The 27,442-nt window shown below is 29.5% G+C and overlaps 1 protein-coding gene across 1 annotated transcript; it reads left to right on the top strand.

The window, feature by feature from the left end:
- The first annotated feature begins 1,039 nt into the window (after positions 1 to 1,039).
- Positions 1,040 to 27,442, top strand: LOC130666761 (uncharacterized). The gene is made up of 4 exons (XM_057468012.1): positions 1,040 to 2,857; positions 4,574 to 6,274; positions 26,485 to 26,645; positions 26,987 to 27,442. The coding sequence occupies exons 2-4, from the start codon at positions 5,359 to 5,361 to the stop codon at positions 27,044 to 27,046; spliced, it is 1,137 nt and encodes a 378-aa protein (XP_057323995.1). The 5' UTR covers positions 1,040 to 2,857; positions 4,574 to 5,358; the 3' UTR covers positions 27,047 to 27,442.

Genomic DNA, 27,442 nt, shown 5'->3' with positions numbered 1-27,442 from the left:
AAGAAAACCCAGATTTTACAATTGATTACGCGGAGCTTCAACATTGATTTATTATTTAAATTTTAAGCTGCTCCCTCCAACCCTATTTTTATCGGAAAAAATAAAAAAATCCATTAAATTTTAACGTAACAAAGTCCAAGGCTATGGGAAACACGACGCAGTAAATAAAATCTCTTCTATCACTACACAGTATTCTCACAATCGTGATGAGAAAGCCTTAAAAAATCTATTTTCATCAATCCCTGTTTGACTTGTGTAGTGATACCTGCATTCTGTCTGACAAAGCATCAGCTTTTCCACTTCGGCATCTGTGGATTTTATTTCTCTGTCTCCGTTATTATTATTATTATTATTATTATTTCTATTCGTTGTCTCTTAAAATTTATACCCAGTGTCTGTTGCACAGTGTGTGATTTATATAAAAGAGCCTCAAGGTATTGGTTGCGTGTGCTTCAATAAAAAAAGTAAAAAAAAAAAGGTAAAATAAGCTAGAGTGGTAAAAGCGCGTGAAGGGGGTGTCGTCGCGGCTGGTTGAAGGTGCGAGAGTAGTTGTTGTGTGTATGCTGACGTCGGGTTAGGTGGTTGTGGGTAAAATCTAAAAGCAGGAAGAGAGAGAGAGTAGAGGATAAGATGAGGGTGTGTATGGATACAGATAGAGAAGAGAAGTGAAGAGAAGTGAAGAGAAGAGAGTTCTCGGTTGAGTATAACCAGTATAGCCGAGAGAGGGTGAATCAGGAGACAGGGCATACAAAGAAGAGCGTATAGGTTTCAAGTTGGGTAAAGGCTGATAGAGTAGAGTACAAAGAGGAGGACAGAGTAAGTAAAGTCGTGCAGGTCGTAAGGGCTTTTGCTGTGTTGTCTGTGTGATCTGTGTCGTATAATGTAGTACGGGTGGTTGTGGGTGTGGGTGTGCTGGTGATGGTGATGGTGATGGTGGGGGTGCCAGAGTTTGAATTGATGTTGGGGGTATGCGCAACGCATTAAAATGATGAGGAGAAACGCGCAGCGTGGGTGTTAGTTCTGGTGAGGGCGCCAGCCGGCTCGCTCGCTAAACTAACCCACCATCATCCCCAACCCTCCAACGATCGCCACCTCCCCACGTCGATTTTGCTCACTATACAGCTTCACGGCTCCGGCTCAGCTGCAGATTTTTGTAGAGGCTGATTGTCGCGTTGCCGGGAAACATTACAAAAGATCATTTTTGTTTCAAGTATTATTCGTGACTGATGTTAATATATATATATATATAAATATATTAATATAAATAAATATATATTTACACACACATATATATATGACTTGTTATATTTTATATGTGTAATCCGACTTGTGGACTTGGTTTACTAAACGTGATAAAAAATAAATATTTCTTCTTGGTTAACTACTGAAGACTGTTACAAGAAATCTACGAATGAGAAGAAAAAAGTAGTTGAACTTTTATTTTATTGCTTTGAGGAAGGAATTTAATAATTTCATTATTATTATTATTATTCTGTTGGTTCTTCCTCAGATTCGTTCTCGCATTTAATACTTGAAACGAGTTTCATGTCTGATTACTCAGCTAGTAAAGCCTGAGGTGAGGTGGCGAAAATGTTACTCTTCTTAATTACAAACTCAAGAACTGCCTGAATTAAAACTAAATATACATATATATTGTTGTTTGCAGTTACTATATTTTAAAGTTACGATATTGCTCTTACCGACTTTTCTACCGTTTGTTTTTGTTTTCATTTTTGTTTTGTCTGTATTCGGTAAGAAGAAATAAAAAAAAATTATGCCGAGCGCCGTTAGTGTCTGTGACGGTAGCGCATAATAAATATAATAAATAAATAAAAGTTAAGTTAAGTAACCAAGTGAAGTCTGGTTTACTTTAATAAGTAGCGGTGCGCGATAATTAAGTGACACAATTTAGGTGAGTGAATAATAAGTTGTTGCACTTGTGAAGAAGGTGAAGAAGAAAAGTGAGCGAAGAGAAGCTCCCTTCGGGATTTATTATGTTAACAAACGACTAAAGTTAAAAACAAACCCGACTTATCAAAAATACCGGAGAGTAGAGAGGAGAGAGAGAGAGAAGAAAATTATTAGTAAAGTTGCAATTATAATCATAGTAATAATAACAGGTACTGTTTTATTTTTTTTTTTTTCAAATTTTTTTCGACAAAACGGGGACATTGAAGTAAACAAAACAAAGTAATTGAGTTGTAGTGAAAAATAAATTACAGGTGTGAATGATCACACGGGTCTTTATCACGCTACCGTTGACGTCGACACTCTACATATAATAATAATAATAATAATAAAGTTGTGGTCAAGGAAAACAGATACTTCATTAAATAAATAATTAAAAATACAGACGAGTTTGAAAAAGGTGAAGAGGTATCATATACACACGTATCAGTGAACTGGGTGGGAAAACGGATTTATAGAAGGGGAAATAAAATCTGACGGTGAAGTGAACCTAGTGCTCAGGTATATGTTACTTCAGTTAACGGAAACGGATTGTCACTAAATAATCAGTTGCTATATTCACTACTGTAAAACTCTACTATTATTATTACTACTGTCAATATATTTATATTGATACTGATATTGTTTATCAGATAAAAAAATCAGTAACTCCATTTATCGATATTCTTAAATAATTAGCTTTGATTAAAGTAACACACAATAAATATTAAATAACTGTATATTTAAGTACTGCGAGTACTTACACAACAGCTAGAGCAACGTCATCTCTACTACCAAGTATTTAATATTTATCCGTATTTAAACGTCAACGTCAACGTCAACGTCTTCACCACCGGCATATACAAGAACACGCAATTCCGCCAACAGCAGACTGTACAAACAAACAGGCGTACGTAAATTAAAAAATCTAAAAGAAATGTTTTTAAAATCAACAAGTGATGTTGACTTAAATAAAACATAGACAATGATCTATGATTTATTTCTCACAATACGTCTCTATATTTTTTATGCACTTTTGAGACACCTGTTGATTACGCCGGAGCACACGCGGCCCTTTTCCACTGTTGCCTCAACACGGTTTTACTAAAAACGCTTCAGGGCATCGAGCTATTTTGTCGACTGCACTCGCTCACTAACTCAAAAACTCTTCGAATGCTTGTTTTTTATTTTCTTATATACTTTTATTGAGTATTGTAATAAATACCGACGCACACCGCTACCTCGTTGTTAATTTTAATTGTTATTTGTTTATTACGGAACCACTAAATTGTGATATTTTAACAAAAATACTGAAAAAAATATTTCATGTTAACTAAATGTTTTATATTTGAAGTATTTTGTATACTCACTTTGTTTAAACTTTTTTTTTTATTTATTATTATTTTACTGCACTGATAAAATAAAGCACTTATTTATAATAAGCACTACTGAGCACGTGTTACATGTGTAAACGCACATAAATAATTATTCTACAGGATAATTATTATTATTAACGCACCAAATGCCTTAGCATGCAAGTGCACATTTATATATGTATATAATGATTAATTAATTAAAGAAAAAAAAAAAAAAACAATAACAAACTCTAAAAGAATATAGTGTATATTTATAAATGTTTTTTTCACCCGCGTAAAGTTTACAAAAAAAAAAAAAAAAAAAAAAAAAAAAATTAGAGATTGAATATTTATATACTTATACATATACATAAAATATAGTATTTATTTATTTATTTATTTATGAAGAGGTACATTGGTAAATAATGTATAGATATATTTATATTTATATGTATAGATGCCGTCCATTACAGATGTCTATAGAGTAAATATTTAAATAGTAACGTTTTTTCATCGCGAAGGACGCGCGTTGTTATGTTGCATTGTTGATAGAGATATACTTATATATTTATTGAAATAAATATTTGAATAAAAATAAAAAATATAGATTTTTATGGTTATATTTATCTAGAGCGTATTAAATATCGTGTTGGAAAAATAAATATATACAAAAAAATAACAAAATAAAGATAAATACTAATTAAAGTAGATATAGTAGATATATATATATAGATATATATGTGTATGTATAATGAGCGACGTCAATGCTTGTAAGACGCTAGTACTTGGGTTATAGTGAAGGTTACGAGGGAATTTTATGAGGGGAGAAGTCGTGTAAGACGACCCTCCCACATCTGTGAGGGTTCCCCGACACAGACATAAGGGAATAAACACTCCTGAAGTTTAGTTAATGTTTGCTACCGAATAAAGTTTGTCAGGTTAAAATAACAAATAACGTATTTATATTAAAGATAATTTAGTTTATATTAATATAAGTTATATGGTTCAGACAAATTAATGAAATATATGTAAATGTAAATGTTAATAATCATTGTAAAGTTTTATCGCACAAAATAAGAGCACAATAGCACATGCACCAATGCACGAGGATCACCATGGCGAGTTTCGATACCGGCACAAAATTAATTATCATGTTAATAAGCACTGGTTTTATCAACGTCACTGTTATTACCGAGCACTTGTGTACACAACTCTTGAGATTCTGTTACAAAGTAATAGGACACACTTTTGTAATAATGACATGATTTCAGGAGGATACAAAAAGTCTCGTCTTCGAGAGCCATTTAAACAAGAGTACGAAGATCGTTAAAGCTCTTGTAACTAGAGGATTTTAATACCGACGACAACCGGCTGGGAAATCCACCTGACTATTGCACTCAGCAGTAATAACCATAAGAAAACTTGCAAGACAGTAAAAAAAGTGAGGAAGACAACAAATTATTGTCCATTCTTGTTCTCCTTAATTCCTCTCCAATAGCGAAAGTCTTCCTCTTATTTCCGCACTTTTTTATCTTCCTCTGTTGCTCTCTCTCTCTCTCTCTCTTCTCTCTCTCCTCTCTCTCTCTATCTCTGTATCTCGCCTCTCTCGTTTTTCACTTTACCATTATCAAAAAGAGATCCTTCCGATTTGTCATATCCTCGAAATAATTCCCTGGTACATAAAAAAAGCCTTCCTTCTTGCTTCTCATTTTTATACTCTAACCACGTACAAAGCTCATACGTCGACGAACGGTGAGATAAGCACAACGAATAATAAATAGAAAAAAAAAATTAAATAACACGTATTGTCGACAATCGATCTGTGGTGAGATATTTAAACACGTCGGACTTCGGAAACGGCTCAGTGAAATTAAACGAAATAAGACTTTTTAAAAATAACCAAAGTGAGTTGGGTAAAAGTTATCAGGCTCAAGTGCCGGGTTTAATGTAACCGCCGCTTTGAGAAGGAACACTTGTATTTTTAAAAAATATAATAAAAGTTTATTTAGTTTGCTGGTGAAAAGTGGCATCACACATTACAGACAACAGCAAAGATATGGCGGGTAAAATAATTTGGCTGATGTGCTACATAAGTCTTGGACTTGCATTGACGTTGGGCAATCATCCTGGGTCGCATTATCCACACACGCAGATAAGATCCTCCGGACACGATCATCGGCTGAGAAATGTCGATCAGTCGATTGATGATGCCAACAAAAAATATTCCAGTGAATCAGATTCATCATCGAGATTTGATGAAGAACCCTATGATTTACCACCAGATTGGAATCTCTATGACGACCGTCATTTCACAAGAGATTTTATTGATAATCGATTAAATGATAATTCACGTGATTATATTAATAATAATAATAATAAGAATAATATTAATAAAGGACTTGTAAATAAATTAACAGCTTCGGCAATGGATAATACGGACACACATAGAGACTTAAAAAGTAAAGAAAGACATTCAAATCATGGTGGTAGTGATAGTAATAACAATAATAAACGTGGTTTACGTGACTCTGATGAAATGTCGAGTGGACATAGCAGAAGTAGCGGTAGTGGTAGTGGAAATAGTGGTAGTATTAGAAATCAATATGATTTGAATGGACGATCAATGGAGAGAAGAGATAATTTAGTAGGAGGGAGGTCGTCGTCACTTAAAAGCTCGTCGTCGGTCTGGTCCCTTGAGCCTAATGTAGTAGTTGACTATCCATGGAAAATCCAGCAGGCTAACGGTGATATGAGATTACCCGCCGGGAATACCTATGCCAGGACATTGGGCAAGAGAAATCAGGTCGCAGGGGGACGGAGAAAGCCTGTAGAATCACGTTCTACATCCCAACAAGGACAGCCACCACCGTTCCTAGGCTCGAGTATCCCTGAAGTTGCCATGGGGAGCATGGCGTCCCAGCTAATGCTGCGAACTGCGCGTGGCAATCGCCAGTACGATGTTCCGCAAATTGGTAAGTTTTTATTATCATTATATACATGGACTTTTATTTACTTTATCTATCAGTTATTGTTCTTGGTTTGTGGAAATGATAAATTTTAAAGTGGCTTCAGAATTTTTAATGACTTGGTTTTTTAATTATGATCCTGAAGTTAGCAGACAATTCAAAATTTTTTGATTTTTTTTTGAACAATTAAATTTGAAGAAAAAAAAAATAAAAATATGCACATGTAGAAAATTTAAAAAACTACAGGTGCAATTTTTTCAAATATTTTTTTTCTTCTGGTTTATCGTCTAAAAAAAAATCAAAAAATTATTAGACGTCTGCTGACTTCAGTATCATTTTTTATTTTATGCTTGGCCAATTTTTATTTTTCAAGCAAAAAAAATAAAATTATTTTTTGGCTGTTTTCTTAAAGATATCTGTGGGTTTATAAACAAAATTTAGTCCCACGATACTTTTTTAAATTATCAATTTATTAAAATTCATTTTTGAGCTTTTTCAAATTTTTTATGTGAAAATTTCTGAGTGTTTTGGAACTGGCCCGCAGAAGTAAAAGTTTGATTTTTTATAAAATTATCACTGTCCGGAATATTACTAGAAACCGGGTCAAATTATAATACTGTACTTTTATTAACTTTCAAATGACCCGGCATTTTGATCTTGGACTTTTTTCTCAAAAATAAAGTAATGAAAGTAATGGGTGCCCTATTTTGTCAGACTCTACCCTACATATTTTTCTATTAATAAAAATAACAAATTCGACTTTTTCATAATTAAGTCCAACTATAAATTGCATTTAAATTACATATACTTTTTTTAATATTGTGGGCAGGGTAATGACATACTTCAGATTCTCATAATGTTATTTTAATTAAAAAATCAATTTTTTAAGGAAAAAAAAAATATCCACGATATTTTTTTTGATCCCTTATAAAGATTAAAACAAAAATTTAAGTTATCACCAAACATGTTCATTACCAAACTCCGATTAATGAAATCGAATTTAAAATTTTTAAAGTTTAAATTTCAAATCTTTTTTATTTTAACCACCCGAGTCAAAATATTAGACGTAAGTTGAACGTTCTTAACGTTTTAAACGTGAATTGAATATTTTTAACGTTTTGAAAGTAAATTGAACGATTTTTTTGAGTTTTGGTTCGTAAAAAATTGGTAATTTTATGAGTTATGATTTTAGTTTAATGATAACATTAATTAATTTATTTTAATATTTGTAATCACAATTTTCATAACCTTGATATCATAATATATGAAAAGATATAATAGTGTTAGATAGAAGTACTCTCTAAAACTAAATAAGTGAAAATTTCACTAATTGAAATAGTGATCTTAAAATTCACTACAAAATTAGTGATTTTGAATTAGATTCACTAATTCATTAGTGATTCCCCGGATTCTACAATGATTACTAGTGGCGCCTCGCTTAACGACTTTTTATTCTATCATTGAATTATCAAATTCAGGGCAAAATTAATTACATTATTTTTTAAATACAACTGAACAGTATTAATTCAAGTAAGTTAATTAAATAAAACCTAATTTAGTTGCTAAATAATACATCTTGTTATTTTTTAATAGCTTTATATTTTTACTCCAACTTTTTTTACCGAACCTGAATCAAAACCATCATTGACACTAGATTCAGGTTATGAGTTATAATTATGATATAAATATTTACCGTATGAAAGTAATTTTAATTGTTAATTTAGTCGATCAAGTTGCTAAAAAAATTTTATAATCAATTACAAATAATAATCATAATAATAATAATATTTTGATACAATATTATTAGCAACGATACAATATTTTTCCAAATAAATCCTCGTCAACAAGTGAATTAGTACATTTTTGACTAATTCAATCAGTGAAATTTTCACTAATTCTATATGTTGTTTTTTTTACTAATTCAAAAAGTGAATAGTCACTAATTCATAGTCGTATACTTTGGACAATTTAGATTAGTGAATATTCACAAGTAACTAGTGGTTTTTCACTAATTTAGTTTTAGAGAGTATGAACTGAAAAAATTTTTTTTTCAAAATATGAATTTTTTATTCAAGAGCCAGAAAGGCTGACGACAAAATTTTAGGGAATTGACGTGATTATAATCCAGGAGTACAAAATCGATGAAAAAAATTTTTTGGAATGCTTATGTTTTCTTATTGTAAGTCTAAATAGGTTTTAGTTACGTTTTCGATTTATGATACTCCAATCTACGTTTTGAATAAGTTAAAAGCTGTCAATTTACGTTTAAAACGTTCAATTTACGTCTAATATTTCGACTCGGGCATAAATTTTAAAAATAATAAGATTTTATATGTTGAGCCCAAGGACATAAGTAATTATTTAAAATGAAAAAAAGTACTCCCAATTAACTAATCTTATATAATTTATCCTTTACACAAAAGTAATTAGGATTAATGTAAGTTTAATCCGTGTGGGTTTTTATTTAACTTTCGTGTTGAGCGAAGAAAAATAGTTACACTGAAGGGTTTTTATGGCGGAACATTTAAACAGTACTGCGGGTCATGGTTAATGTTAACGCAAAGGTCTGGAGTTTAAGGTCTAAGGTCTAACGGATATAAAATATCCCTTTAACTGCTTTATTTTCCTGTCTAAGTGCATCTCAGCTATTATACAACTCTCACATTATTGTTTAAAATACAATACTTGTAAAGTAACGTTAAAATATTTTTTTAGCAAAAAAACTTTTATTACCCTCATTTGTACGCTGTCTTAAAAACACCAGAGAGTAAGATGTTCTTATAAAAACCAGATGGGATAAAAAAACGACATTTTTGAATTTTACGTATGCTACGTTAAAATCCTTCATAGAAAAAATTTATTTCCTGCAATATGAATTGAAAAAAAAATTTTTCATGAGGAGAGAAAAAATTTCTTGCGCGAATTTTTTTTTTCTAGTCTTATAAGAGAATTTCTGTCTTTATTTTATAACGCAAAATATTTCTTGCGCCAAGAAATCCTTTTTTTATGTGTCCATTCAAATATAATCCTTTTCATTTCATAATATACTGAATTTCGTGTATGATGTTCGCTTTTACTTTGTCCCCACTTGTTGCATGTATTTTACCAGTTTAATAGACTTAAAGTGAACATACATATTTTTTAAAAACTCAAGTTAGCTTGACAAATATTTAAACGGTTAACGCTCATCAATTCATATATGTTAGAAAAAAATAATTTTTTTTTCTTTTTCAAAAACTGCCCTGTCGGTAATTAAAATTATAATTAAAAGTCAACGTATATTTAAATGTCAATATAAATTACTCAATTAAGAAGTGCAATTTACATGTCAACTCATTTAATTAATGCAATAGTTTATATAAAACACTTCTGTCAGGCTATATCGTGTCAGTTTTATCAAGGGAAAAAAAAAATTAAATTTATTCACATGAAGTGGAAGTGTGGGAGGATAAAAGACTAGTATAATAATAAAAACATAGTAAAGAAAAAAAAATATCATATGGGTGTAGAGAGAACCTTTGTGGAAGAAAAAATAATTATATTATAATTATGATAGGTACGTGGCATTTTCAGCCATCAGTTAATTATTATTTTTTCGGTCGACTAGACTTTTGTAGGACAAAAATAATATTTATTAATTAAAAAATATTGACGTAATTATTTTTTGTGTCAGTAAATAAATATTTAGTACTTATTTTTTCAATACACTGTAAAAAGAGCGGTGTTAAAAATGGACTCATATTAACTTCGCCCGGTGTTAAAATAAAATTACACCGGTGTAGGAGGAGTAATTCACCGGTGTTAAAAATGCCGATGTAAAAGCGGAGTAAAATCGGTGTAAAAACGGGAAAACCGGTGTAAAAACGGAGTAATATTGGTGTAAAAGTTGGGTAAACTGCGTCCGCTTGGAGTATTAACTTTAAAGATTACACTGTAAAAAGAGCGGTGTTAAAAATGGACTCATTTTAACTCCGCCCGGTGTTAAAATAAAATTACACCGGTGTAGGAGGAGTAATTCACCGGTGTTAAAAATACCGGTGTTAAATCGGAGTAACCGGCGTAATAGCGGAGTAAAATCGGTGTAAAAGCGGAGTAATACCGGTGTAAAGGCAGGATAAACTGCGTCCGCTTGGAGTATTAACTTTAAAAATTATAAAACACAAAAAATGTCAGTTCTTTATGAAAATAAATAAAAAAATATTATTTATTAACAAGTATAGTGATCGAGTAAGTAAAAATATTTACAAAGTTAACTATTTTAACAGCGGTAAAGAATATTTACACCGGCAGCAGCGTTATTTTAACACCGGAGATTTTTTTTGAACACCGGTACAGAATATTTACACCAGTGGCGGCGTTATTTTCACACTGCTTTCGGTGTTGAAATTTAACACCACCGATTTTAACACCTACACCGTTTGGACTTACCCCGGTGATTTTTTACAGTGTATAAAACACAAAAAATGACAGTTCTTTATGAAAATTAATGAAAAATATCATTTATTAACAAGTATAGTGATCGAGTAAGTAAAAATATTCACAAAGTAAAATATCTACACCGGTAGCGGTGTTATTTTAAAACCGGAGAGTTTTTTTTTAACACCGGTACAGAATATTTACACCGGCGACGGTGTTATTTTCACACCGCTTTCGGTGTTGAAATTTAACACCGTTAATTTTAACACTTACACCGCTTGGACTTACTCCGATGATTTTTTACAGTGTAATAATAAGAAAATCCACTGAATAAATTAATTTCTTTTAAATTAAAACAAGTTTTTTATTTTTTGTCTTATTGAGAAGAAAGTTTTGGAGCCACAATGGAATTCTTGAGGACAAAATTAACGTAATAGAATTAAAAAAAAAAGTTTTAAAGTTTTTATTAAAAAAATTTTTTTCGGGCTTAAAAAATAATTAATTAAGCTTTTGGTTTAAACTTTTATGGCAGAGGTTTTAATTAAAAATTTATTAATTAGTGAATAAAATTTATCTAAGAGATAAGATTTGATAAATGAGTTAAATTATAAGATCGTAGTGAGTAAAATCCTTGAACAATAAATAAAATAATCTTACATTATCCTGCTGTGTGAATAACGGTAGTTTTAAAAAAAGATAAATCACCAAGGATATTCCAGTATGACGGTACATGTCACATGACACGGAAAAATATTTATATATTTATATTTATATACAGAAAGAAATATACGGTTAAAAATAGAATTGTATTTCATAGGTTAAAAATATAAAAAGAAACCGCGCGACGGAAAAAGTATCGGTCTTTGAAAAGTCTAGCGTAGAATCTAGGAGCTGGAGGGGGAGAGGGGGAGGGGGAGGGTATATAGGGTGAGTTGAGAAAATCAGTGGTAACGATCGTGAGCGACATGTCAGTAAAAGTTGGTACTATCCCGCTCCTCGTATTTTATGATTTATAGTCAGCGGTGATTTGAGCTTTCACAATTTCAAAGCTCTCTGGGGTTTAATATCCGTCACTCAGAAACACAAAAAAAAAAGTCTTTAGTTTTTCCATAAATATTTCTATTAAGATAAAGACGTGGATGAAATTCCAATTTGTGTTAAATTTAAAATGACATCAAAGACATCATTTTTTTTATTATCGAACAGTCAATTTTTTTTTTATTGTTTACAAGATTTATGCTAAAGAAAAATAATAACAAGTAAATGTGGGGGATAATAATGTTTAACATGAGTCATTATTATTGAGAATAAATGTTGGCATTATTTGCGACACGTTGATTTTATCAAGCCCTTTTATTCAGTCTTGTAGATGGTTTAACACTGATGAGATAACATCAAAGGGATAAAATAATTTATTACTCTTGTTCTTCCGTGTTTTTTAAATCTTATTTCCTGTCTTGCGATATTTAATATTCACTAAAAATAAAATGACATTTAATTATTTTACCGGCTGTTTGTATGATTATTATGTAATTTATTTTATCAATTAAGAAAGTTATTGAAATTAAATTACTTAAGCGCATTAATTGAATTCATAAATAATTAAACTAATTATGTAAGTTTTTTGGACGAGGGGGTGAGATGGAATATAATAAAAATAAAAGTAAATGAAAAAAAAAAAAAAAAAAAAACAACAGCAAAGTAAGAGAATCTTGACCATAATTAATGGCCAGCGGGAGCAATAAGGCCAAGGTGAATATTTCATCTCGTCATAAAAGAAGGGAAAATATACACTAGAGACAGGGAAAATATATGGACAAGTAAATGGGAAAAAAAGAAGATAAAAGATTTTTAAAAAAAGTACGGAAATAAGCTTCGAAAGTTATCACATATACTCTACATTACTGTACTTTTAAATTAATTATTAAAAAAAAAGGCATGTTAAGACCCAGTGAAAAATTTCTACGCATAAAATATATTTTTCATGGATTTTCTTTGGATCGTGACCTACTTCTGTTAAATACCATTAAACTTGTTCATTAAATATTTATTTTAAAACTCGATAATTTACTTAAATTCAATAAGTACTCAGTTACAAATTTAATTTTAAATAATATTTTATTAAATTAAAAGTTGCAATAACTTGTTGAACTTAATAATCTTGGGTGTAATTTATAATAAAATAAATTGGGACGGAGGCTGATTTATCTAACGTTTTAAAAAATTTATAGATAGCCAATAAATTTAGCAGAGACCGGGTAAGATTCATTGTTAAAAATCAAAGTGCGATTGATATAAAGCTTTAGAGAGAAAAAGAGGGAGAGAGTAGACGGCAGACAAAAAAGTAGCGTGAAATGTGCCTAGACTTTACTTGGTAGGGTAGATTTAGCTGTAGGCGAAGAGAATAGCGCGATAGGGACAGGAATGGAATGTAAAGAAGAAGGAGAGAGAGTGACATAAGCGGCGCCGCTCTTAAGCGACCGTTGCACTCACTGGGGGCGCTTCGGCTGACTGCCAATCCATTCCTACTACTCACTACGTAATACTACTACTTGCAGTGTGTGCAGCTACTACTTGCAGTGTGTGCAGCTACTACTTGCAGTGTGTGCAGCTACTGCTGCTGGCTGCTACTGCTGCTGAATTCCCTATTTCTCTTTCGTCCAATGCCTACCTACTCTATTATCCCTTTTTCTTTGGTTGCTTTTTTTACTCCTCATACACAACCCCATCGCTCAGCCGGTGCTTTGACCTGTGCATACACAAGTGCAAGACTGCCGTTATCGAGTATACTTTTATATATTTCCTCTTCCGTTATTTTTTTATAAATTTTTCCAGTCTATTTATAGCGGAAATTCTAAAATAGATATTTTTTCTATTGGATTTTCTCTTGCAAAAAATTTGAATTTTTTTATTTTTTTTTTCTTATAGAATTACCCGTGGGATGGCAAGAAATAAAAATTTGTCGAGTTGTAATTTTAAAGAAAAAAGTTGAATTTCGCTATGTTAATTAAATGGAGAAAGTTATAATTTATTGGGTAAACTTTTAAAATTAGATTTCACCAACGGTACCTTATTTGCAACGGTTTCTTTTTACAGAGCTATATTTACTTAAGAATTATCCGGTGAGAGATAGAAAAATATATTATGGAAAAAATATCATAGTTTTTATTATTATTTTTATACTTAATTTTATTTTATAAACATTCAATAAAAAATGTATTTTATTTTATTAGTAAATTTATTTTGAGCGAAAAAAAATTAAAATACGTGATTATTGTTTTAATAATAAAAATAACTCAATATCGGTTTTATTAATCGTAATATTTGTTCCCGATCATAAAATGAAATAAAAAAAAAACAATTAACGTCATATTTTATTTCTTCGAGTGGGAAAAAATTTCCAGGGGAATTTATTTACACGTAACAAATAATTTTATAGAAATATCTCGTATAGAAACATTTAAATGTTAGTGGAAAGTTAAATAGAGCATATACATGTGTACTCACTGTCAGTTACAAATGTCTATAACAAGCGTACCCACATATTTATATACGTCGTGTTCAAGTAGTTTAACTCATCGTATAGGTCAAAGGTTACAAATTGTTTAGTTTTAATGATAACCAACCGTGAGTTTCACTCTCGAGTCATAAATTGAATTAAACCCCTTCGCTGATACTAATTAATTCCCTGATTTGTAAGGAGGCGTAGACAGCTAATGAACGAAGTAATTATTAACATATGTACCAATTTACAAACTCTATACAATCATCCGTCCCCTAATTTATACTCTCTAAAACTAAATAAGTGAAAATTTCACTAATTGAAATAGTAATCTTAAAATTCACTACAAAATTAGTGATTTTGAATTAGATTCACTAATTCATTAGTGATTCCCCGGATCCTACAATGATTACTAGTGGCGCCTCGCTTAACGACTTTTTATTCTATCGTTGAATTATCAAATTCAGGGCAAAATTAATTACGATAATTTTTAAATACAACTGAACAGTATTAATTCAAGTAAGTTAATTAAATAAAACCTAATTTTGTTGCTAAATAATACATCTTGTTATTTTTTAATAGCTTTATATTTTTACTCCAACTTTTTTTACCGAACCTGAATCAAAACCATCATTGACAATAGATTCAGGTTATGAGTTATAATTATGATATAAATATTTACCGTATGAAAGTTATTTTAATTGTTAATTTAGTCGATCAAGTTGCTAAAAAAATTTTATAATCAATTACAAATAATAATCATAATAATAATAATATTTTGATACAATATTATTAGCAACGATATAATATTTTTCCAAATAAATCCTCGTCAACAAGTGAATTAGTACATTTTTGACTAATTAAATCAGTGAAATTTTCACTAATTCTATATGTTGTTTTTTTTACTAATTCAAAAAGTGAATAGTCACTAATTCATAGTCGTATACTTTGGACAATTTAGATTAGTGAATATTCACAAGTAATTAGTGGTTTTTCACTAATTTAGTTTTAGAGAGTACCAGAATAATTATTTAGTTTTATTTTAACTATTGATTGTTTAAAAAAAAATACTTCAGTGGATTGACAATTTAATTATTGTTGTTATTTTTACAAAGAAAACTTTCCGTGTTCTGCATTTCAATTAAAATATCTATTCAAGCTGTAGGTAATTAGAGCTGCATTAATTATCAGGATAATTATCGAGTTTCCGGTAAGATTGTTGTGAATTTCCTGGAAATTTTCTTGTCAACTTATCTCGCTGTGGAATCAGACAGAAAACATTTAAAAGTTTTTAATTAAAAAATGTATATTTATATTTTTTTTGTGAAATTTTATGAGTTGTATAAATTTTACGAGACGAAAACACGCATAAAAATAACAATAAAGTGACTGTCGAAAATTCGTTGAAATATTTATTAGATTTTTTAATCGTAATAAATATTACGCACTAGTAATTAACTTTTTTTCTCTCTTCACATTCGTTTATATTTTCCAATAAAATTTTTTCACTGCAATATCGAACAACAGTAATTACTTGGAACAATCGCGCTATGAAATATAATAAAAAACGCTGTTATCAATATTACTTTTTTTATTACTATTACGTGTAATATCGAATCGTTTTAAAAAAATAAAATCATTTGACATAAAAAGTTTTCGATTAGTTTTTCGAAAGTTCCCGGGTTATTTATTGGTAATAGTATCGTAAATATTACAAAACATAAATATTTATAGATTAGTCCAGTCTATGAAGAGAATCGGGCGCATAAATGGAGCAATCATATGAACTAGTTTTAAACAATATGATATACACAAACTACTGAGTAAATATAGTATTTCAATTAATTGTACACATTTAGTATCAAATAACATCCAAGTTGTTTATAATTACATCAATTATCTTGATTATATATATCTCATTAATGCGCTTAGTGTATAATTTAGTTTGAAACCGATACACTTTTAATGAATAAATGATACGTAAATTATCGAGTTTATTATGCAAATGTAATTTTAAATATTTTATAAGAATTTACAACTTGAGTAAAAAATATCGTAGGGGAGGGTGGGGCAGAGCGGCCCCCCTGAAATTTCGATCAAATGAAAATTTTTTTTTTTCGACTAATTACTATAAATCCGATATGTTTGCGCATTTTTACCCCTACGCATGACATTTGGGGCAAAATGGACAAGCTGGAAATTTTGAAAAAGTGATTTTTTCATATATTTATCGTCAAATAATGATTTTTTCATATTTTTCGGCCGCTTCTCTATGTCTGAGGCAAATTTGGTCACGACAAATATTCAAAAATAAAATTTTTTTTTTAGTTTATAAATTTTTGAAATAAAGTAAAACTATTTATAATCCAAAAAATTAAAAAATACGTTTTTTGGGTTCCAAGTAATGACAAATAAGAAATATAGAATTGTTTTTTTTTTATTAAATAACAATTAGTAATTAAGCCAATCGAGGGTGAACGATTTATTACACCTAAAAATTTTTTTTGAGTAATATAAAACCAAAAATAGTTGTCAAGAGAAAGAAATACATTCTTAATGATGAAAACAGTTTAAAAAAAAATTTTTTATCATTTTTTGGAGGGGGGCCTCTCTGCCCCACAAAAAAATTTTTTTTTTTTCAGAATTTCCGCAAAATGTCCATAAATTTGTTCGAAATAGGACAAAAGTAAAGTGATCTGATGGTTGAAAGACACAAAAAGTAATAATTGGCTTAGGGGGGCCGCTCTGCCCCACTCTCCCCTAATTCAAATTTTTAAATTTTCGTTTTCCCTCAATTCGTAAGGAGGATCCTCGAAATCCGCTTCGCCCAGGGACATGAGAGAAAAAAACGAGATAAAAATTGCTAATGACTAAAAAAGTTATGAATAAAAAAGCATCAATAGACTAACGCAGATAAATGTTTTTCAAATAATTTTATACCGGATGTTAATTGTGTTGGCGCGCATACTGACAGTTTTAGTTGTTCTGTAGATAATAAATAGTTTTAATGAATTTATGTATTTTATTTTCTTTGTGCATAAAAATAATTTCATTATTTGCAGGATTTATAAATTGAATTTGAATTTGTTATCTGAATAGTATTATTTAGTTGTATGGCTAGATGGCTTTTAACAATGTAGACTATAGAATAGGTGACAATTATTGTCAGCTAGACTTAAACAACCAACGATAGCGGAGTCTATAATTTAGAGGGAAACATTTGTTCATCGAGTTCCTCTTTAGTCGATAGCTCTGTAATCAATAGAATTATACCTTGTGGTTAGCGAGAGATAGAAATACGAATTGTGTGTGCAATAAAGGGTAGAAATCCCGTATATACATATACAGATATATATATTTATATACATAGAATTGCGAGTATCGAGAATAAAACAATACTCCCTGAAGAATAATGTCTTCATAAAATCCTCAATATATCTCCACTTTACTGATCTTATTTATTTCCCATCCGATAAATATATAATTTTCATTGCTCATTTTGTGCTATCGGATTTAAAATTACTCTTCAATGAGACAAGATTAAGTATTTTACAATAAGAACTTCTATAGAAAATCTAGACTCAGGGTGCTGATAAAAAAAAATTTTGTCTTCACTTCTGTGTGCTAGTGTTCGTCCAGAAGACTTGTCTGATACCCCAAGGCCTCCAAACATTCAACTGATATTTTAATTTTGGTTGAGATTGAATATAAATTCTATAAAAAATAGATAGACAATCTAGACTCAGGGCTGGTACTGACAAGTATAAAACTTTAATCGGCCAGATTTTAAATAAAAGATATCCTAATTTTTTTTTTCTTACACTGTAAAAAATCCGGAGTGAATTCGGATTTAATTTCACTCCCAATTCACTCCGCTCCGGAGTTTTAACATTGAAATTAATTTATATTAAACTGTTAAGCAGTGTGTATATGCGAGTGCGTGTGTGCGAATGTGTGAGTGTGTGCGTGTGCTCGGGTGTGTGCGCGTGTATGTGGATATGTGTGAGTGTGTGTGCAAGTGTGTGCGCGTATCAGTTGATCAGCAATGTAATACGCGAGTTTTTACTTCGATTTTATTTAGTGGAGTTATTTTTCATTAATAATATTTCTAAAACTCCCCTCCGGAGTGAATAATTAAAAATTCATTCAATCCGCATTCACTCCGCGAATTTTTTACAGTGTATTCTCTGAATTTAAAATATTAATGAATATATTTAAAACTATGCAGTAGGCAAAGTGAAGAGTATATAAATAAATAAATAAATAAATATATTTAGTAAAGAATAAGACCTGTAGAGATAATAAAATTTCGATCCTTGTTACCTTGGTTTCCGTTAAAGGATTTAAGTAACAAGCAAAAGCCTTTCTGTGTATCAGTAGCGGATTCTAGTATGGGATAAAGTTATCGAGATTCTTGAAACGGCGTATACATAAATATATATATATATATATATATATATATATATATATATATATATATAGCAGAATAAGGGATCTGAAACACTACGAGGTCATACTGGCGTCTCGCAGACTACGCGGCTACGAAGAAGAGCTTGCGGGGGATGTTGAAAGAAATAAGCTAGAGAAAGAAGGGAGTGCCCGGGAATTCTTAGAACTAGAGCACCACCCCATTGAACGAAGCCTCCATACACTCTTCTCTTGATTTCTTTCTTACTTTACCTTTTTTATTCTCAACTTTTCTGTTTTTATTTCAGTCTTTAAACTTTGTTTTTTATCTTCTTCATTTTTTTATTTCTTTTTCATAGAAAAGCTAGTTATTATAACTAAGCTAAGATTGACCACTTTACTCTGAGCATTCACTTGACGTTTCTCTTAAGCTCATCCTACCTCTAACATTTAATTTACTATTCACTTATAATTTTTCATTGTTTTCTTTGTCCGCCAACGTACGAACAAACGCTAAGTTCTCATTAAATAGTTCACTAGAGTGTGATTAATTTAAGATATTTCATTAGTTATATCACAACAATAACTTGACGCCCGTGTGAAATATATACTTTAATGATGACTCAACAATATACATCAAAATCTTCCTGAATCATGGATATAAAAATACTTTATTCTTTTAATTAAAGATCAAAAGTTATTATTTATTCAGGTTTTTTCTCCCTTTGCATCCAATAATTACGTGAAATTTAATTTTTCTTCATCCCGGTGTCACGAGTAAATATTTGACCCTAAATATCTAACGTCAAAATATCTAAGAAATTAGATCTAATCCAAAAATATCTGATCAAATCATCTAATGAAGTTACTGGTGTAATTGTTTCTGATACACTGTAAAAAATCACCGGGGTAAGTCCAAGCGGTGTAGGTGTTAAAATTATCGGTGTTAAATTTACCCCCGAAAGCGGTGTTAAAATAATGCCGTCGCCGGTGTAAATATTCTAGACCGGTGTTAAAATAACGCCGCCGCCGGTGTAAATATTTTTTACCGGTGTTAAAATATTTGACTTTGTGAATATTTTTACTTACTCGATCACTATATTTGTTAATAAATGATATTTTTTATTAATTTTCATAAAGAACTGACATTTTTTGTGTTTTATAATCTTTAAAATTAATACTCCAAGCGGACGCAGTTTACCCTGCACTGTTAAAAATAATTTGAAAATTACAATACAAAAGGAATTGAATTTTCATAACTAGATATTTGAATTGTATTTTAAATGAAAAAAGCTTTAAATTTAATATACGTAATTTAATAATCAAGCTGGTATTCAAAATTAAGAAAAAAAATATGAATTTTAATAAATGTACTTAAAATTTATACTTGATTTTTAAATTTTCAAAGCAAGTATTGAAAATTATAAAACATATATTGAATTTTAAAAATTCTATTTGAAATTTCATAATACTTATTTGAAAATTAAAAAAAAAGTATTTGAAAATCCAAAGTGTTAATTTGAAAATTCAAAAACGTGTATTTTAAATTCTATATGAAATTAGTAGTGAAATTTCAAGCACAAATGTATGTGTTTATTGCGTTATATACAATCTTTGAAAATTCAAACAATTTTTTTTACAGTGTGCTTTTACACCGGTATTACTCCGCTTTTACACCGGTTACCCCGATTTAACATCGGTATTTTTAACACCGGTGAATTACTCCTCCTACACCGGTGTAATTTTATTTTAACACCGGGCGGAGTTAATATGAGTCCATTTTTAACACCGCTCTTTTTACAGTGTAGTATTGCTACTATTGTAGCAATTTTAAATGTATTTGTATATCTATATCTAGTCAAATTTACTAAGTATAGGAATACAAACAGTGTCACGACCAAATATTTGACCCTAATATTTTGTCATTAGATCTTTTGTCGTCAGATATTTTGAATTAGATATTTTGAATTAGTTATTTAGTCATGTAACCCTTCATCCCCCTGCCCCCTACAACTTACACAAAGAAATTTAAACTTACTCCTAAATGACGCTTGTCCGCAAAGTGCCAGTGAAAATTTTTTTTCTATTCGTTTTACTTAAAAGCAAACACGCGAGCAATTTAATGGATAATTATAAAATATTTATAGACCCTAGGAAGTTAATAATTTAAATTTATAGTTTCTTTTTAAATGCAAAACAACACGATGACTGTTTAAAAAAAAAATATGTAAATGTAAATGAAAATGAATATTAAAATGAATGATGCTAATGGGGCTAGTGACTTTGTGACAATCGAAAATAAATAACAATGATCGTGTTATTTTATTTTTATTATATAATTTATAGTTTGTAAGCTAGTGTTTGCGATATTGATTTATCACTTGACCATCTAACTTATCGTGTCTCAAGATTTTGTGTGACTTGAGGTACTTACACGCTATTAAATATATATAGGTATAAAATATTTCATAAAAAGAATACTAAAATAGTTATAAAACTCTATAAAGTTTAAATAGAAAATTTAATAGTAAATATTCTTAGACTCAAAAGTTTTTTAAAAAATATTTTTTTTTATCCGACAATAATTTTATTTTCCAGACTCAAAAGTATTTCATTTTTTAATATCCTGAAAAATACTTGAAATTTTAAATTACAAAGTTATTTTCACTCGAAGTGTATTAAAAATTTTTTTATTAAAAAACTTTTTTACTTAAAAACTAAAAGAAAAATTTATTTCCAATAATTATTATCGCCATTATTGTTTAGCTTTGAACAATTTAAAATTTTAAATTAATCTTGTTTGAATAGATTAATTCATATATTTAATGTCATGTACCAGAGGTCAATTGTGTGTTGAGTAAATCCTTTGTGTCGTACGTGAGAAACTGAAATGAATATAATTCTAAATATAGAAACGAGAGTTTATCGATCGTAGAAAAAGCTTCTCACCACCTACCTGTGGCATCTACAATTCACATGTCACCTGATGAGAAAGGATCTATTTCGTCCTCTTTAATGTACACACACATACATTTTACATATATATAGATAAGGACATATATCACAATGACTGTTATTCATCAACTTTTTCAATTATAGTTTGAATGATTATAAATATAGGTCGTTAAACATTGTCATGTCTTGAATGAGAACGATAAATCGGTTATCAATACTTAAATATATACTTGCTCATGTCATGTATGTCCTCATGCCTTTTCTTTTTTTTTTTTATTAAAAGATTCAGCATTCGATGCTAAAATTAACACGACTCAAGACCTAGGATTGTTTAATTTTTAATTTTATTTAAAAATGTACTTCCGTCTAAATACAGCCGCAAGTCGATCTTTATACATTTATATATATATACATATATTAGGGGAGGGAGGGGCAAAAGGGGGTACTTGAGGAAATACCAAGTTTTCGAGGACTCGAATACGCTAAATCTTTTTTTTTTAATGATATTCAAAGTAAATAGAAGAAATTTTCAGTTACCGTTGGAAAAAAAATTTTTCATATCTGCGGGCAAAGTGGGGTACCCCCTAAAAAAAGTAAAAAAAAAAATTTCTGGATTTTAAACGAATTTGATTAAGTTTAATTTTTTTGTAAGTAATTTACATGAAGAAAAATTATATTTTACATGTTTATTGGAGACAAAAGAAGAAAACAAATTTTTAATAGTTTTTATCATCAAACAAACGTCATTAATATTTTTCAACTGACAATTGATTTTTGAAAAAGTTTACCGAAAAAAATTCAAAGTAACGCTTAATTACATTTACAGAAGTGATTTTGGAATATTTAAAAACCATTTAAAATATAAAATTTTTTTTTATCAAATTTTGGGGGTACCCTGTTTTGCCTACTCTACCCCCTCCCCCTTCCCCTATATAAATAGTTTGAGCTATTGAATTTGAAATTCAAATTTAAATTTAAAATAAAAGCTTTTACTTAATTATTAGTCGAGTTTAAAATCTGTTTAAATATTTAAAGTTGAGATTAAGTGCGTCCTCGAATTTCATTAACCAAAACAGATTCTCGAGGGCGTGTAACAAAACCACGTAATATAAGATCAGTACAAAGGCAAACACACATAAGTATATTTACCTTTTGCTTGTAATATCTGCCAGCAGTAACGGCATCAAATTTATTACCGAGCTTTTGTATTCTTGGCTCTCGAGGTATCTCGTTATTGCAATATTATACATATGTATATATGAATATATGAGAGTACAACATAAGAGACTTATCGCTGGTGATGTGAGTTGTATTACTGTTAGTCTAACGAGCTAGATACACTCGAGGACAAACATTACCGATGCTTGGATAATTACTTTACTTGGTTGACGTTGCTTAAATATTTTAATTACTGATATTATTGTAACTTTACCTTTCATAATATAGTCGTAACAATGACTTATTATTATAGTATATTGAATATTTAATATAGGTTAATTAACACTCGGTGTTGATTAATAATAACTTTTTGAGATGAAAACCAGCAGAAAGTTATCAAGCTAGTTGTTGGCTACAGGATCTGTCATCTTTTACTGTAATTGTTTTATCCATTTTTTTAATCACTTAGGAAAGTCATTAAAAATATTAAAATACAAAAATTTCATAATTTTAAATACACGAAAAAAAAAAAATTTTAATTTGAGATCTGGTTACGGTGTCAATTCCCGGGTCAAAAATAAAACTTGATTCAGGCTCGCTTCGCCTTATTTTCTTTTGAAGTTATCGATTTGCCGACGATTTTTTGATAAGATCTCGACTTTTTCGACTTAAATTTAATTTTTTTCAACTTTTTGAACTTTTTTCATCTTAGTTTCAACTTATTCGTCTTTACTTTGAGCACGATAGTCATTCACATTACTTTTGACTTGCTAAACCAAGTCGAAAAAAAGTCATTTATTCGCCTTACTTTCGCCTTGATATATAAAAATTATTTCACCTTAGTTTTGACTTTTTCGACTTATAATTTCGAATAAGTCTACATCAAGTCAGTTTTGACTTGATTTAAACTTTTTCGTCTTAAATCGTGACTAAGTAAGCCAGTTAAGTCTAAACCAAGGCGAAAACTTAATATATTTCATAACTCCGTAAAAAAAGTCGAGTTTGTCTTGTGAAAAACGGCTACAAATTTCGACTTGGTAAACCAAGTCTAAATCAACTTTTATTTTTGACCCGGTTTTATATTTCAATTGAATTTTTTATTTTTACTCTAAAAGTGTCATTCGAAAATTATGAAAAATGAAAATGATTTTTAAAAATTCAGTGAATAATTTTCAATTTTTCGAAGAAAAATATTTTAATGACTATAGACCCAATTTATTTGTAATAATTTTCTCGAACAAATAATTGATGATAATTTTGAAATGAAAAAAAAATGAATAGTAATAATAATAATAAAATTATAATTAAACTAAATAAAATAAATGTAAGGGAGTAAATGAATGTGAATATAGAATGTAGTTGAAAATAAACACATCGAGTTGATTACGTGACCGTTTGCCATTTCTATATGGACGATTATTATCCTCAAGGGATGTAACAGTTATTACCTTTAGCACTTTCTACACCTAAATTCAATGGATATATTAATCTTTATCATCATTAAAACTATTAACTATTTTAGTTTCACTTTGCCCAACCCGATTGTTCCGCATGCGCATAAACGACGCGATAAAATAAGCCGACAGAAGTACTTTTGAAATCTATATCGATGCCAAAAATTGATTCACGCGGTTATAAATTTTCTTATGTAAAAAGTTTTTCGTACTAATCAAAAAGTTGAATTTAATGTTCTTTAAATTATCTTTAAATAATATTCAAACCGTTATAAATTGATATTACATGTCAAACTTAATTTTTATTGGGTCAAAACTTTGGTAAACTCAACGGTAAATATGAAAGATTTATTTAACGATCGATTTAATAGATTGCCCAGAAAGTAATAAAAAATTATTTATTTACCTTTTTTTATAACCTTATAATAATTTACAATGAGCGCAAATACGATAGCGTCATAAAATGTCACGAGATTTAATAATCCCCAGAGTACACTCGAATTTAAAAATATTATTGTTGATAAATTATTATTAATACCACGCACTGCAACCCCTGCGGAATTATTTTCAAAAAAAATTTTTTTTTAAACTTTTTGAAACGCAGACCCGATTTCTTTTATAAAACTGATAGTAAACTTTGCTAAGAAGTTTTATAAATACATAAAATAATTTATTGTGATAATTTCTTTTAATTTTACTTTTCCCATTAAATATGATAATATTTATTGAAAAAGTTTTTGAATAATTTAAAGCCTGATGATAAATTAAAACTCAATTAAATAATATTGAATATGTAAATTGGAGAAGTTATTGATTTAAAATTATGTATCTGGTGAAAGCTTCATTTGAGTGCCAACCATTGAAACGCTTCACCCATTGACGTCAATCAATCAAAAAAAATTTTAATGGAAAAAAATAAAATCAATAGACCGATTAATTGTCGTACGCATTTAGCTCCTCATTAATGTAAAATAATATTACACGGAAAGAAAATTATAGCAGCGGTTCCCATAATTTTGTGAAATTTTTTCCTATACCATCATAGGAATTACGACCATAAATTATGGGAGCGGTTCCTATAATTATAGGAATGTTTCCCATAATTATAGGAATAGTTCCTATAATTATGGGAATGATACCCATAACACTATAGGAATGATTCCTATAATTATAGGAATGATTCCTATAATTATAGGAATGGTTCCTATAATTATGGGAATGATACCCATAACACTATAGGAATGATTCCTATCATTATAGGAATGGTTCCTATAATTATAGGAATGTTTCCCATAATTATAGGAATAGTTCCTATAATTATGGGAATGATACCCATAACACTATAGGAATGGTTCCTATAATTATAGGAATAGTTCCTATAATTATGGGAATGATACCCATAACACTATAGGAATGATTCCTATAATTATAGGAATTGTTCCTATAATTTATAGGAATACTTTCTATAATATTATAGGAACCATTCCCATAATATTATGGGAATGGTTCCTATAATAGTATGGGAACTATTCCCATAATATTATGGGAATGATTCCCATAATGCAATTGGAATGGTTCCTATACCATTATGGGAATCATTCCCATAATATTATAAGAATAGTTCCCATACTATTATAGGAACCATTCCTATAATATTATGGGAATGGTTCCCATATTATCATGAAAAAATTATTTTAAAGAAGTGTGGTAATCACTTCTACAATACACAGGAATATTATTAAACATAAAAACAAAAATTCAAACATTGAAAAAAAAAATCGTATTTGGCAAAAAAACATTAAAATTTTTAACAAGAATTTTTTGTCAGCACAAAACATTCAAGAAAATTTAAATTTTGGGAAATTTCTACACTATTGTGCAAAAAAAAAATTTTATGATATTATAGGGATGGTTCCCATAACATTATGGGAATAGTTCCCATAATATTATAGGAATAGTACCTATACCAATATGGGAACCATTCCCATAATGGTATGGGAACTATTCTCATACTATTATGGGAATGGTTCCCATAATGCATAGCAAAACTTCCCATAATTTTCTTTCCGTGTACAATAAAAAAAATAATAATCATTTATTTTTAATAAATAAATTACCCTGAACAATGAGTCTAATTGAAGGACAGCAAGTTTATTTCTCTTTATTGCCACCTGTTGCGCATGACGAATATTGTGCGCTTGAAGAATATTTGACTTTTAATGTTAAATATAAATGTTTTATTTAATTTAAAATCCTCTGTTTAATATTTTATTAGTTAGACAAATATAAATTACACTAATTAAATAAATAATAATTATTTACAGAGTGCCCGTCATCAGAAGACGGGATGGAGAGATTTGCCTGCCCAACACCCGACAGAATGGGCAGGTATCGTTGCATTGACGATCACGTACTTTGCGACGGATTTATCGATTGTCCTACTGGAGAGGACGAGGATCGACAGGCCTGCATGTTCTACAAAACCGTAAGTGCATAAATACAGGCTTAACTATATTATAAATTTATAACCTTTTTTTCTTTGTGTAAACTTTTTATAAATTCTACTTGCACCAGGTGTTGTGTCTTCGTACTATTAATTTATTATTTAAATCCTCTTGTAAAAAAAAAATGCATTTATTTTATTCCCCTTTATTTCAAAGTTTATTCTTTAAATAGTCACTTAGATTTATATTTTGAACTAGAAAAAATTATATTGCTGAGTCTTATATATCTATATATACAGAATTTATATATATCTAGTAGGTTTTACTTCAGTCACGCAAATGTATATATTAATACATATTTTTTTTCTATTTTTATTTACAGACAAAGGCACATTTAGACGTACTGGCAGAGGCTTTACTGCGATGGGTCAGAGGCCGCTAAAGAAATCTTTGTTACTTTCTTCCTTATCTTATTCTACATTTATTATTCATGCTCGACTCATTAATTATTGAAGAATAAACCTCCAAGAAAACCAACAAAAAAAAACGTAAAAACTAAAAAAAAAAAAAAAAGTATAATAATATATATAAAAAGGAGAGACAAGAGGAATAAATCCATCTTATCAATAAATGTTGTACTGTGACGAGTTCATCTATGATCGGTAATATTTCTTCTTCTACTTCTTCTACTGCTTCTTCTCTACTCGGTTGAATATCATAACTCAAATTAATGAAAAACGTGAAAAATGGACGAAACGTCTCAATTGAAAAAATTTAAAAAATGATAACGCTGTTTGTGCTCTCACTCAACAGACATTTTTGTTTACATAACAGGCTG

The sequence above is a fragment of the Microplitis mediator genome, chromosome 4, assembly GCF_029852145.1.
Source record: "Microplitis mediator isolate UGA2020A chromosome 4, iyMicMedi2.1, whole genome shotgun sequence".
Taxonomy (NCBI): Eukaryota; Metazoa; Arthropoda; class Insecta; order Hymenoptera; family Braconidae; genus Microplitis; species Microplitis mediator.
Note: the sequence above shows the minus strand (reverse complement) of the source record. Positions and strands in the feature narration are given on the sequence as shown.

Bases quoted from the DNA above. Each gene is read 5' to 3' on its own strand.
- LOC130666761 (XM_057468012.1), top strand. From the start codon at position 5,359: ATGGCGGGTAAAATAATTTGGCTGATGTGCTACATAAGTCTTGGACTT. The intron at 6,275-26,484 runs GTAAGTTTTTAT...AATTATTTACAG, and splicing joins GTACGATGTTCCGCAAATTG to AGTGCCCGTCATCAGAAGAC. The intron at 26,646-26,986 runs GTAAGTGCATAA...TTTTATTTACAG, and splicing joins CCTGCATGTTCTACAAAACC to ACAAAGGCACATTTAGACGT.